The sequence below is a fragment of the Uranotaenia lowii genome, chromosome 3 (assembly GCF_029784155.1).
Source record: "Uranotaenia lowii strain MFRU-FL chromosome 3, ASM2978415v1, whole genome shotgun sequence".
NCBI lineage: Eukaryota > Metazoa > Arthropoda > Insecta > Diptera > Culicidae > Uranotaenia > Uranotaenia lowii.
Window position 1 is genome coordinate 193,468,003 of NC_073693.1, and position 13,183 is coordinate 193,481,185.

Consider the following 13,183-nt stretch of genomic DNA (forward strand, 5'->3'; position numbering starts at 1 on the left):
AATAAGTGGTGAGTGTGGCGGCAATTTAGTTTTAATTCCACGATAAATAACGTATTTCGTTTTAGCGGCATTTAAAGTGAGTAAGTTGTTTTGCAGATATTTATCCAAAACATTCAGATCATTCTCCATTTCTCGTATTAAAGTTTCTACATCGCGATTCGAGTATTCTAAAACTGTATCATCTGCAAAAAGCCTCGGAATTCCAAATAGAGAAAGTTTTGCTAGATCATTTACGTAAATTAAAAATAACAATGGACCTAGGTTGCTACTTGGGGTACCCCTACAGTTATAGTTAGCTTATCACTTAAAGTGTTATTGATTTTGACCAGTTGTTGACGATTTTGTAGATAACTTCGCATAAAGTCGTTTGCTAGTCCCCTAATTCCATACGCCTCTAACTTTTTTAGCAATAAACTATGGTCTATCATATCGAAAGCTTTCGATAAATCAAGAAATAGAGTTGCAGCAATTTCCTTTTTCCTGTCCATGTTGTGAAAAATACTGTTTACTAACTCTAGGACGGCAACTTCAGTGGATCCTCCTTTACGAAAACCATGTTGGTGTTTATACAAGAAGTTTTCACCTTGGAGAAACTCTATTAGTCTTGTCGCGATTAGTTTTTCGTAAACTTTACTGAAAGCAGACAGAACTGAAATAGGTCGATAGCTATTCAGTTCTTTAGGGTCACCAGATTTGAACACAGGATGAACTGCAGCGAGTTTCAAAACTTCGGGATACTCAGCCATACACACACTTTCATTAAATGATGATGATAGGATTGGGGCTAGTTCCATGTGATGAGTTTGTAATGCTGACACCGGGAAACGATCTACTCCAGCCGCCTTAGTAGGATCTAGATTCAATATTATTGCGATAACTTCTTGGATAGTCGACGGGCGAAGAAATATGCTGTTTCTAATCCGCTCGATTGTATGATGCTCATCAATATTGCTAGTAGAATTATGTTGACTTGCTAGATGGGTTCCGATGGAAGTGAAGAAAATATTGAATGCGTTTGCCAAAACTGAAGAGTTCTCCACTATTCGTCCATTTATATTTAATGACAAATTTTCAGGCTTGGAATCTTTCCCAATCATTCCGTTAATACTTTTCCACATAATTTTCATGTTGTTAGTATTCATTTGTTGTTCGTAATATTCAGATTTAGTCTTTCTTTTAACGCTCTGTAGTTTTTTATTAATTTGTTTCGTTTGTTCGGTTAACTGAAGGTTTCCAGGATTTCTCCTCCATTTCCGTAAAATCTTGTCTCTGGTTTTCAAAAGATGCCATACTTCTAGGATCATCCATGGACATACTTTTTTCATCCGTACTGTGGCTGTAGAGATACTTGTATGTTTTTCAAGCAGTTTTTGGTAGTGTTCTCCAATAGATTGTAGTGTAGAGTTCGGGTCTTGATTTCCTCCTTTGAATTCCTGAGGAAGTCGGAAAAGTCTCTCTGAAGATTTTCTCGATTAATATAGCTTCGCGATAAGAGTTTAACTCCCGCTGCTTGTTTCTTATTGCTATATACAGTAAGGATGGGCCTGTGGTCGCTGATATCACACTCAAATGTGTAGTTAGTTATGGCATTTAAGTCGTTGAAACGTACGATGCTGTGGTCTAGCAAATTATTGCTTGCGGGTCTTGTAACTATAGTATTTGAGACAGCCAAACCGTAGCAGTTCAGGAGACTTTGGTACTGTAGAACACAATTTTCGTTTTCTCTATTGACTGGGACATTTAGGTCACCCAAGACGAAAATAGGTTTACCGGAGTCTGCATCGGAAAAAATGGGTTCAATTTGGTTTAAAAATCTGGAAAAACTGTAGTCTGGAGGTCTGTAGATTCCATGAACAGCTATCTGCTCACCATGCAAGGTCAGGTCAACTTCAATATGATGATATCCATCATCTTCAGTGTTGCATTTCAAGTTGAATTTTATATCGTCTCTCACATATATCGCTAGACCACCGCCATTGCCACAGCGAGAAGAAAAATTTGCTTTGTATCCTGGTAATTTATATAGTGCAGCGTTCACACGTTTAATCCAGGTTTCACTAATAACTATAACATCTACGTTTATATTTAAGTTCTCCAGAAATATTTTGAATGAATCAAATTTCTCCAAGTTATTCATTCCTCGAATATTTATCTGCAGTAAATAAGCGTTTTTCTATGCACAGTTTTGCGGAATAGAACCTACAGAATCACTAAAGATATTTAAACTTTCATTTGTAAGCAATTCATCCGTCATATTTGCTGAAGTTCAGTATGAATGATTTTTGTTATTTTATTGAGGTACGACTTTCCTCAAATCCGAACGTGATCGAACAACAATAGGTTTGCATGTTGGAGTTTTCTTCAATAGAATGTTTCCATCAATGCCAATCCAAACGTACGCAATATTTAGCTGGTTCTCGCAATTCTTGTAGCAGTCCATGAACCACAGGAGTAATTTCACTACGAACAGAGACATAGGCATCTCCTTGTTGTACATGCGAAACATTTTTCTCCAGTTCGCTGACATGAATACGCCCATATTTACGCTTGTCTTCTAAGATTTTGAATTTAGTGACAGGATCTTTCAAAATTACACGAATTGGGGGTTTGTTTTTAGTTGACAAAGTAGATTTGAATCTTTCGCATGAAACAACAGAGCCTTCTTTAATATAACTACTGAAAGATCAGGAATGGTGTTGTTAACAATTATTCTAGCAACGTTCTTATTTTTATCACTTGCTCCAAAAATAAGAACGATTATCTACAAACTTCCATTACAAAATGAGGTTCCCAACCTTGACCTTTCTAGAAAAAGCAAATTATTCATATTTTATCTTTAGTTCTGTTCTGTACGAAAGGGTGCTGCTAAAGGAAAAAAAATTCGTTCACCTCAAATTTTACATGCGTACACATTATTTCAGAAAGCGGAAAAACATTTTTTTTATTTAGTGTCGTGACTTTTAAAATTCGTTTTTGGTTTCAAACTTTCTTCACTCACTAAATTTCCGAGTTCTACGTTGTCCCCTGAAAAAATATTAAAAAAAAGGAATAACCTACATGGTAGATTGAAATTTGACGAAAAGCCATTCAATTATAAGCTTTTAAAATTTTCGTGATATTATTTTTATTCGACCGTTAATTTTTCCTTTTTAAGCCGTTGTAAAAAAAACTCATAATTCACTCGAGATCATATTGATTAGGGTTCTAATGAAAGAAACAATGGCACAGTCAGAAAAACATAAAAATTTGAATTTGAATCTTGTTCAAGCATTCACAACTTTTTCAGTCAATTTGCATCAAGAATATTTTGGTTGAAGTCTTTCACAAAGTTTTTTATTCAAGTACTGGAAACTTCATTGATAAGCAATTAACTTCCAAAGCGTAATTGTATTATTTTTAATGCCATATAACTCACAAAATGTAATGTAAATGTAAAGGTTTAAGATTCCACTTCTAATTACTTAGACTGTAGGTACATATTCCATTTTATGTTTAATATTTCTATGGATAGCTTTTAAATCACTGCACCATTCAATTAAAAAATAAAACGGAAAAAGTCTGATTAACTGCTGTTTTTAAAAAGTTAACTAAGATGAAAATTTAAAGAAAGTTAGAAAATTTTGAAATTATAAGGGATCTTTTTATTGGATCTAGCGTAAGGTTGCCAGATTGCCCGGTTTTATCCGGGTTTGCCCGGATATTTAATACTAAATTTAAGAACCGTCCGGCCAGGCCCGGTTGCCCGGATTTCATTGAAAAATGCCAGGATTTTGCCCGGATTTATTCACTTTATTTGGAAAATTAAGCTTAAAAAACAACAAACACCTCCAAAACGAAATTTTTTGAGCAAGTTTTATAAAAATAATCATGAAAGGTTTTATGGAAGCCTTCAATACGGTTCAAAATCTATCGATGAGTTTTTATGAAAATTTTTTTTTCTTGATTTTTGTTGAGGAGTTTCTGAGTTTTGACAACATTTGCCCGGATATTGCCCGAATATTGCCCGGATATTGCCCGGATTTATGATCGTCAGTTTGAAATCGAATGCCCGGATTTTGCAAGGTTTCTATATAAAAATTGCCCGTTTTGTCCGGGCCGGATACATACTGAAAAAATTCTGGCAACCTTAATCTAGCGCCTTACCCTTTTAAGTGAATATCTTTCGATTTTGTGGATGGATTTAATGAAATATTAAAACAGAATAAGCTAGTACTTAATGCAATATTTACATATGCCAAATCCAGTGACTATCTATAAAGTTGTTTTGAGATAGTTAAGGGGATTTTTTTTATCATCTGACAGTTTGCACCGGGGGTCTTGAGATCTTCCCCAAAATTGAAAATTTGGTTCATTTTTACGACTTTAAAAACACATGTATTTTTCAGATATCTCACATTTTTATTTTTCGAGTTAGGTTCGGTTAGCTTTTTTTTGAAAATAAAATAAGCCCATATTTAAAAGCTTCATAACTCTGTTGTTTTTCAACCGAAATCATTAAATAGTACATAACAATGCTCCAGCTTTCCAAATAAAACATATAAAAAAATAAGCAGTGAGCTTAAACATGAAAAATTGCAGATAAGCATTAAATGGTTTCTAAAAGCATCACCGAATATTCTGCAAAAAATACCATTGTTTAGTCCGATTTATGCTATAACTTTCATTTGAAGACACCAAAGTGGACCAACAACTCCTTTAAAAGAATGACAATAAATCTCTTTTTTGCATCGAAAACAAACAACTGCACCCACGTATGCAGGTACCACGCGCTTCTAACAACATGGGAACAAAACTAATTATTATTAAAGCAGGTAAAAAACACTATTTTTTCATGTTTTATATAGTGTTTGCAGTAAACCTGACTTCAAGTTTCATCCAATAATCCAATTTGCAGACTATACAGTGATGCAAACGGTACTTTTATACACCACTAGCTGATCCCGTACGAACTTCGTTTCGCTTTAAATCATTGGTACGTCAAAATGAGTTAAGAAAATGAATTCGAAACATTCTTTCAACAATTTTGGGGAAAAAATTCAGGAACAGTGTTTAAAGTCGCTATTATTACTATTACTTGAAATTCAAATTAAACGGTTGATTGGATTTTTATTAAAATTTATGTGAGGGTGTTTTCTTCTCGATCGGTTGCAAAATCTAGACATTATGGCAAAACATGTCCTATTTGTTTATGTGCACGACTCTTTTGCTTGACCTTCACACTTAAATTGGTATCAATTAACTGCCTCCAACAAAATTATTGCACAAAACACTGAACTTTCAATGGAACCCTCTTTTTCTGTCCCGTGGCCCGAAATTCGATAATTAAAACAAATTTTACGTTCCTCAAAACTCCCTTGTGCCATTTTTTTAGACGCCCCTTTCGCCGACCCTTGACACGGAACATGCTACCCGAAGTCAATTGCTCATAGTTTATAACCCTCATCTGAACATTTTCATCTCAATCCGATGCATGATCACGACAATATCGCGAAAACAGTGAGCAACTAACATGAACGGCCTTTTTTTTTACTACGATTCAAAACTTGACTCCTGAAATCAGTTATCTTTTCTGTTTAGCTCCCATGTGTCAATTTTCATTACAATTCTATGCTCAATCAAGAGAATATCGTAAAAACAGTGAACAGATAATAACCCCCTTTGCCGACCCCTGAGTCAAGATTTGAAACCTGAAAGCAAAAGAGCGTCCCTCAAAACTCCTATGCGGAAATTTTCCAATGTAGAATAACGTCAAAATCGCAAAAACATTAAAGTTGGGTATGGACGACTCCTTCAGCCGACTTCTGATCCGCAATTCGGAACTTGATATCGATTGCTCGTCCCTCAAAACACTCATGTGCTTATTTTCATCACAATACGATCTATAAAAACGCCAATATCGCAAAAACATTAATCAGTGGATATGGACGTCCCCTTTTGCCGACCTCTAACCCTAAATTTGATAACTGTAATCGATTGCTCGTCTCTTAAAACACTCATGTGCAAATTTTCATCACAATCCAATGTAAAATAAAGCCAATATAGCAAAAACATTAATCAGTGGATATCGACGACCCCTTTTTCCGACCCCTAACCCTAAATTTGATAACTGTAATGGATTGCTCGTCTCTCAAAACACTCATGTGCAAAGTTTCATCACAATCCGATGTATAATAACGTCAATATCGCAAAAACATTAATCAGTGAATATGGACGACCCCTTTGGCCGACTCCTGACCCTAAATTTGATAACTGTAATCGATTCCTCGTCTCTCAAAACACTCATGTGCAAATTTTCATCACAATCCAATGTAAAGTAAAGCCAATATCGCAAAAACATTAATCAGTGGATATGGACGACCCCTTTTGCCGACCCCTGACCCTAAATTTGATAACTGTAATGGATTGCTCGCCTCTCAAAACACTCATGTGCAAATTTTCATCACAATCCGATGTATAATAACGCCAATATCGCAAAAACATTAATCAGTGAATATGGACGACCCCTTTGGCCGACCCCTGACCCTAAATTTGATAACTGTAAGAGATTGCTAGTCTCTTAAAACACTCATGTGCAAATTTTCATCACAATCCAATGTAAAATAAAGCCAATATCGCAAAAACATTAATCAGTGGATATGGACGACCCCTTTTGCCGACCCCTAACCCTAAATTTGATAACTGTAATGGATTGCTCGTCTCTCAAAACACTCATGTGCAAAGTTTCATCAAAATCCGATGTATAATAACGTCAATATCGCAAAAACATTAATCAGTGAATATGGACGACCCCTTTGGCCGACCCCTGACCCTAAATTTGATAACTGTGATCGGTTGCTCGTCTCTCAAAACACTTATGTGCAAATTTTCATCAAAATCCGACGGAAAATAACGTAAAAAACGTGAAAACAATATTTGTCTTGTATGGACGACCCCCTTCAGAAGGGGTCGTCCAAAAATCTAAAAACATTTTTCATCATTCCTGGTCCTAATGAGCATCCATGCCAAATTTCAGATCTCTAGCTCTAAAGGCGGCTGAGTCTATAGAGGACAAACAAACAAACAAACAAACAAACAAACAAACAAACATACAGATAATTGCTTTTTATATATATATAGATTTATAGCTTATTTACAATTTTCATGTTTAAGCTTATTACCTAAATATATTATTTGAAAACCTGATAAAATTTCAATACGTTTTGATGTGCTATTTTATGATTTCCGTTGAAAAACAACAAATTATAAAGCTTTGAGATATGGTCTTATTTTACTTACAAAAACAATCTAACTGAATCTAACTCGAAAAATCTGCAAAAATACATGTGTTTTAAAGTCGTAAAAATGAACCAAATTTCCAACTTTGGGGAAGATCTGAAGACCCTCGGCGCAGATTGTCAGCCCTAAAGTAACACGAAGAACGTGGAAACCAAAGTTTGCGCAATGTTGTGGAAAATCTAGCAAGTCTCACAGATATACAGATCCCGTGTTAACTAGATGTCAACTATTTGGCCATTATTCATATGGTAAAACCGGTGAAGTATACCTAGAGAACCCAGTAGGGAGCTGGAAGTGCAATAGATGCGTAGTTAATCGACTCTTTGAAGATCCTGAAAGTGGCCAAGGAGGTCAATTTTTGTTCCTGTTTCGTCCAACGGACATAGAAACTGGTTGGATTTCATGTCTAGAAGGTTAGAGAGCTGTCTAGCAGAATCAATAACTGTGATACAGTTCACAAGCAAGAGCAAGTTCACTGGTGTTGGGAAAAAGTGGTAGAAATTCTGACATTTTGAAAATTTTACCATGCAATAATGTTTTCAAGATCTTGGGGCGTTGTATTTTTTCACAACACTGTTTCTATTTCAGCCGTATGTGATAGAAATATTGCTATTTTTGCATCACAACATGCGAAAATACAACACGTGTTGTAAAAAAACTAGAAGGCCACAGATCATGAAAATGTTTTGCATGGCAAAATTTTCAAAATGTGCCCTAAGTGTCGAAATTTCTACCACTTCTTCCCAACACCAGTGAACTTGCTCTAAGAAGCCAAAGATGTTGCTTTTTTGCTGAAAAAAGAAAATCTACCAAATCCGTTAAAGCTACAGATTTACTAAAATAAGTGAGAATATATAAATATTTCATGAATATTATAAATTTCATGAATGCTAAGCCAAACAACATATTTTAATCAAATTTTATCTTTTTGAAAACTTCACAAAATTAAAACAAATATCCATTCATATTCTACAGTAATCTGGCCCCTTTTTATACAACTCCATCTAAATCCGAACAGAAGTATCGAAAGACTAACTTTCCTAACGTCCTTCAATGCAACAGAATAACTTCATACTCCCACGAAAAGCACTCTCACTCAATACTTACACCGAGCTGTCTGAGATTAAACCCAAGCACCACTCTTAGCAGCCGCCGGTCATAGTGCATCATGGCCGTTCCACTTCTGACCACACTCTGGATGTTGTGGAACACCCCGTTGGTCAGCTCGAGCTCGCCATGATAGGTAATCAAAATCGGTCTCTAAAGGAAGAGAAGACAGAACCAGAACCAAGTAAGTACATAAAACTACCACCAGTCGGCTGCGGAGTTCACTTTCTTGAACTCTCCAGTCTGAAGGGCAACTTACATGTTCAAAACCTTCCACGAAATCGGGCAGATCCTTGGGAAGGAAATTTTGATTCATCCATGGTCCCACTTGAATCATAACAATATCAACGTAGTTGTTCATGTTGGCAGACATTGTGGTTGAGGGAACACTGAGCAGGAGATAGAGCAAGATTTTGTCGAATTATTGATTAGTGGTTGAATATGCTGATGAGTTGGCAAAGTTGGCAAAAAAATAGGTAGGTACAATGAAAACTACAGAGTAAATGAGAAGAATGATAAGAATGATTTAAATCACTCCATTCTGATCTGAATGTTGATCATAAGAAAGATGTATTCCAATATTTTTTTTTTTAATATGAAAAACTCACACATCTTGTTCGTTCAACTCACTATCGACTGGGCCTGCTTGAGAGACAAGAATGCTCATAAGAACAAGCGATAAAACACCAAGAAGTTTCATTTTAGGATCAATGTTTGTGCCAACTTTCAACCAAATTAACTTTGTCCAAATAAGCCTTATTGGCATACATGCAGTCTATATAAATGATTCAAGCTTTTCAGTCTTTGATAAGGCATTTTCGTTAATCAGTTTTTAACGATAACACCACAAATCTAGGCTATACACCACCTTCGTTGTGAAGACTTTAATCAACAATTGCTCGGGCAAATAAAATCTTATCGGTTCTCAACTTTGATACATTATTAACATATTTTCAACAAGAGGTTGATCGAAAACTTATCGCAGATTTTGATTTGTCTTTCTATCTGAAGTGGATGTTTTAGCAGATTCATTCGAATTCGCACGGGTAGCTGCTTCAAGATAAGGTTAGCGCTACTCAGCGATTGAGCGTTAAACAATTGAAAATATTTTGAAACGGCGAAAGTTGTACTCCTGCTCCAATGTAGGTATTTGAAAGTTCGAATATTGGCTTCTTAAATAGTAAAACAAAAGTATTCATTTGATAATTTTAACCACAAAATTAACACTGTACAAACCAAACCAATAGCTACAAAAAAGTCATTTGGAATTATAACTACACCCGAACAGGAAGTGAAACATTTCGATGCCGATTTGAACTTACAATATTAGACTGATCTAAATTTGTATGGGATGATTTTTCTAACATTTTTTTTTCAAAGCGGCACCCTCAAAATTAGTGCCATTAGGTGAAAAAACGACTTTTTGAAAGTTTCAGCTAAATTGGCTGAGGTACAAGCATCAAATTTTTATGGAGATTCTCTACAAACGTCATTGTTATTCGGTAGTTCAGTCAATAAATTTTGAAAACGATTTTTTCGACGTTTCGATGCTGTGTAGCATTCTTTTTAAGGGATTTCTAAAATATTATGTATTTGATCTAAAATATTAACATACAAATTTAATATTCTTACTTACAATCGGATCGTATCATGTAAAATTTGATTGCCTATGTGAAGCTTATTGTCCACTATTTTGCCCTATTGTTTTTTTGTGTCGCACTGTGAATGAACCAGAAATTAATTTTCTTCATTTGAAACTTACTTAATCACTCAAATAGGTACTAACGTTTCAATTTATCAAAATTTTTACGATAAGAATTTTGACAAATTGAAACGTTAGTATTTGAGTAATAAAGTAAGTTTCAAATAAAGAAAATAATTTCTGTTTCATTCACTGTGCGACACAAAAAACAATAGGGCAAATAGATCGAAGCGGTATGATTAAAAAATCTCTACCAATATGGCTACCAAAAGACGATTTACAGCTGCTCGCTCTGGTTGGTTTGTTTTGCGTTATTTTTGACATTTTTCTTGGATTTATTTCTTAGTAGTGTTTTTTGAGAGAGTGGAATATTAAAGATATCGGATATCGGTTCTGTAGTTGACTGTGTTATGTGTGTTGTATATGTTGCACATTTCTTAAAAATTTAGTAGTTAAATGTGTTGTCTAATATTATTAAATTTCTCATATCAAAGCAATGTTCTGTGCTGATACAATGATCGATGAGGGCTGTAGTGTCTTGTTTTGATTTTTCCCCTTTGGAATTGTTTACATCCCAATCGTTCTGTTTTGGTTGCTTGGAAGTTGTAGTAGTGTCTTCAGATGTTTTCGTTGTTTGATTTGTCCATTCACAAAATATATGAAAAATCAACTTACCTACTTCCACTCTTTATGTTCTAAAATATGCCTCCGGTATGCCATATACAGTTGCGTTCAAAAAAGAATGAAATCGCGTAAACCAGCGCATTCGCTTCCAGCTTTGACCAGCTGCCATTTCTGTCTGGGTTGATATTTTAGCACGAAATTTTCACAAAATTTAGTTCAACTGCCCAACTAACACTGCACAAAATCATCCGTCTAAAAAAGAATTAAATCGCCTGTTTGACGATAATGATGAACCTAGTTTTCAAACTGGTCCTATTTTTGATCGCGTTTAACTATTTTAATTAAACTCGGCCATGAACTATAGATTAAACATTTTTACATGTTTTGGCCAAATTATAAGTATTTCAGTGAAAATTGTCAAATAATAGCGAATTTTACGAAGCTATCTGGATCTTTCCTATTTCACGAGAATAGCTGTATTTGAAATTTCGAAATGCGATTTGATACTTTTCCTTCTCACGGAACTTTTTTTTTTTTAGAAACGAATACAAACACATACAGGATCTCAATGAAACATGATGTTTCCTCGAAGAGATTCCTTTTTTCTTAACTCTAAGCTAGGGGAGAACTGTACAAGACGCACCAGCGAGGCAAAATGGCCAATGCCATTCTTTCTCAAAAATACACTAACCTTTGGCTCCGAATGGGGTTTTTTTTTTCATTTGTGTTGTAGCAAACGAGCTTATTCATCATTTTTTAGATAAAAAGTTCACATAAACGACTTTAATTCTTAGAAACAGAAGGATTAATGGATTCTGCTTAAAACTTGTTATTTTTTATGGATAGCATATAAGGTTTTATGGTAAACCAGCCTGCGCTATCTGATCCAACCGCAGCTTTTCATTTTAACACTCGTATGCACTTTCAAATGACTATTATTATTTTATTATATTTCACTAGCTTCCAACAAATTTTAACTTAAATTATTCATATCAAAATTGGGGCAGAATGCCCACCAGCCTTGCCAGATCTACGGATTTCTCCGTAGTTCTACGGATTTTCAACATTTCTACGGAGCTACGGATCGATGCTCGAGATCTACGGATTTTCACCATTTCCTACGGATTTTCTACGGATTATCGAAAAAATTCAAGGAATTCTGCGTTAAATGAAAATTCTACCTGACGACCAAAAAAAAAAAAAAAAAAGGTCATCAAGTTTCATTTGGTCGAAATCAGTACATTTTTCGATTTCCGTAAAATCTACGGACTTGAGCAGTTTTCAATCTGGCAACGCTGATGCCCACATAACCACGTGTTTTAGGCTCAAATTTTGAATGCTGTTAACTTTTGAGAAAAACCAAATGTCAAAACAAAATGTCTTTCTTTTTATTTGCTGACTCCCAAATTACGATAACAATGCATAATTATAACAAATTTTGTCCTTGTTTGAGTTTAAAAGGTGCACCAATATTTGACTCGAAAAAATTAACTGCCGCCATGTTTGCCGCGATATCAGTCAAGAAATTGAATTTCGTTGCCTACCTGAAGGCGTTTTACCTATAAGGATATATAAGCGTGAATTTTGAAAAACATAATTTCGTTAAATTAAGCAATAACCAATGATTTTTTGCCAAAGTATGGTTAGTTTGCAAAAATACGATGAATATGTAATAAAAAAATTGACGTTTCAATTACTATATTCCGTATAATCTTTGTTTCATTTCTCACCATCCATTCGGTATGGTGCGTTCTGTCCACTAATTTTGGCGTTCTACCCCGCGACTTGTTTTTGTGCTGTTTAAGATTTTCACAAAAATATAACCAAAATCGTGTATTTAACATATTATTTCTTTTTGATAAGATGTAAATGTGATCCCTGAACCGTTGTGAACTTTTAATTTGGTTCATAGATGATGGGTATCGCTGTAAATAGCGATTTTGCTTAACTGGTGCGTCTTGTACAGTTTTCCCCTACATCTTTCGAGGATATGATGGCTAGTATTTTTACGAATGCTAAAACCACCAACCCACCGAAAGTGTACTATGTATGCCGTGACCGGGATTAGATCTCATACCCCCTGGCTTAGAAGACTTGAAGGCTATCCTCTACGCCACGGGCGGCGGCAAACTTCCTTCAATCACGCACAGAAACAAATCAACCAACTTCTTCAACTTTTTTGTTTTGCATCACTTTATTCAAAATCGTGAGACCGTTTGAGCTGTTTCCGATAGTTGTATGACATATGTGAAAAAAAAAATACCAAGTCATGTCTGTCCCTTATGAAATATACCCGCAGAGCTGTCCCATATGTCTATTTTTACAGAATGCTTTAAAATTGCTCCTCTAATTTACGTTAATTTTACAAATATTCATACAATGTGTGCAACAAAATAAACATTCATTAAAATTACGAAAGTTAGACTAGATAAAACAGCACTGATAAGCTGATATAACTTTCCTTGCGTAAGAGAA

The 13,183-nt window shown here is 35.0% G+C and overlaps 1 protein-coding gene across 1 annotated transcript in view; it reads right to left on the reverse strand.

The window, feature by feature from the left end:
- LOC129756936 (uncharacterized) overlaps nucleotides 1-9,144 on the reverse strand; it is a 33,841-nt gene extending 24,697 nt beyond the window's left edge. The window contains exons 1-3 of the mRNA XM_055754004.1: nucleotides 8,991-9,144; nucleotides 8,642-8,771; nucleotides 8,383-8,535 (exon numbers count right to left, since the gene is read on the reverse strand). Coding sequence (XP_055609979.1) covers nucleotides 8,383-8,535; nucleotides 8,642-8,771; nucleotides 8,991-9,082 — 375 coding nt within the window. The 5' untranslated portion in view covers nucleotides 9,083-9,144. The remainder of the gene's footprint in view (nucleotides 1-8,382; nucleotides 8,536-8,641; nucleotides 8,772-8,990) is intronic.
- Nucleotides 9,145-13,183: the final 4,039 nt, after the last annotated feature.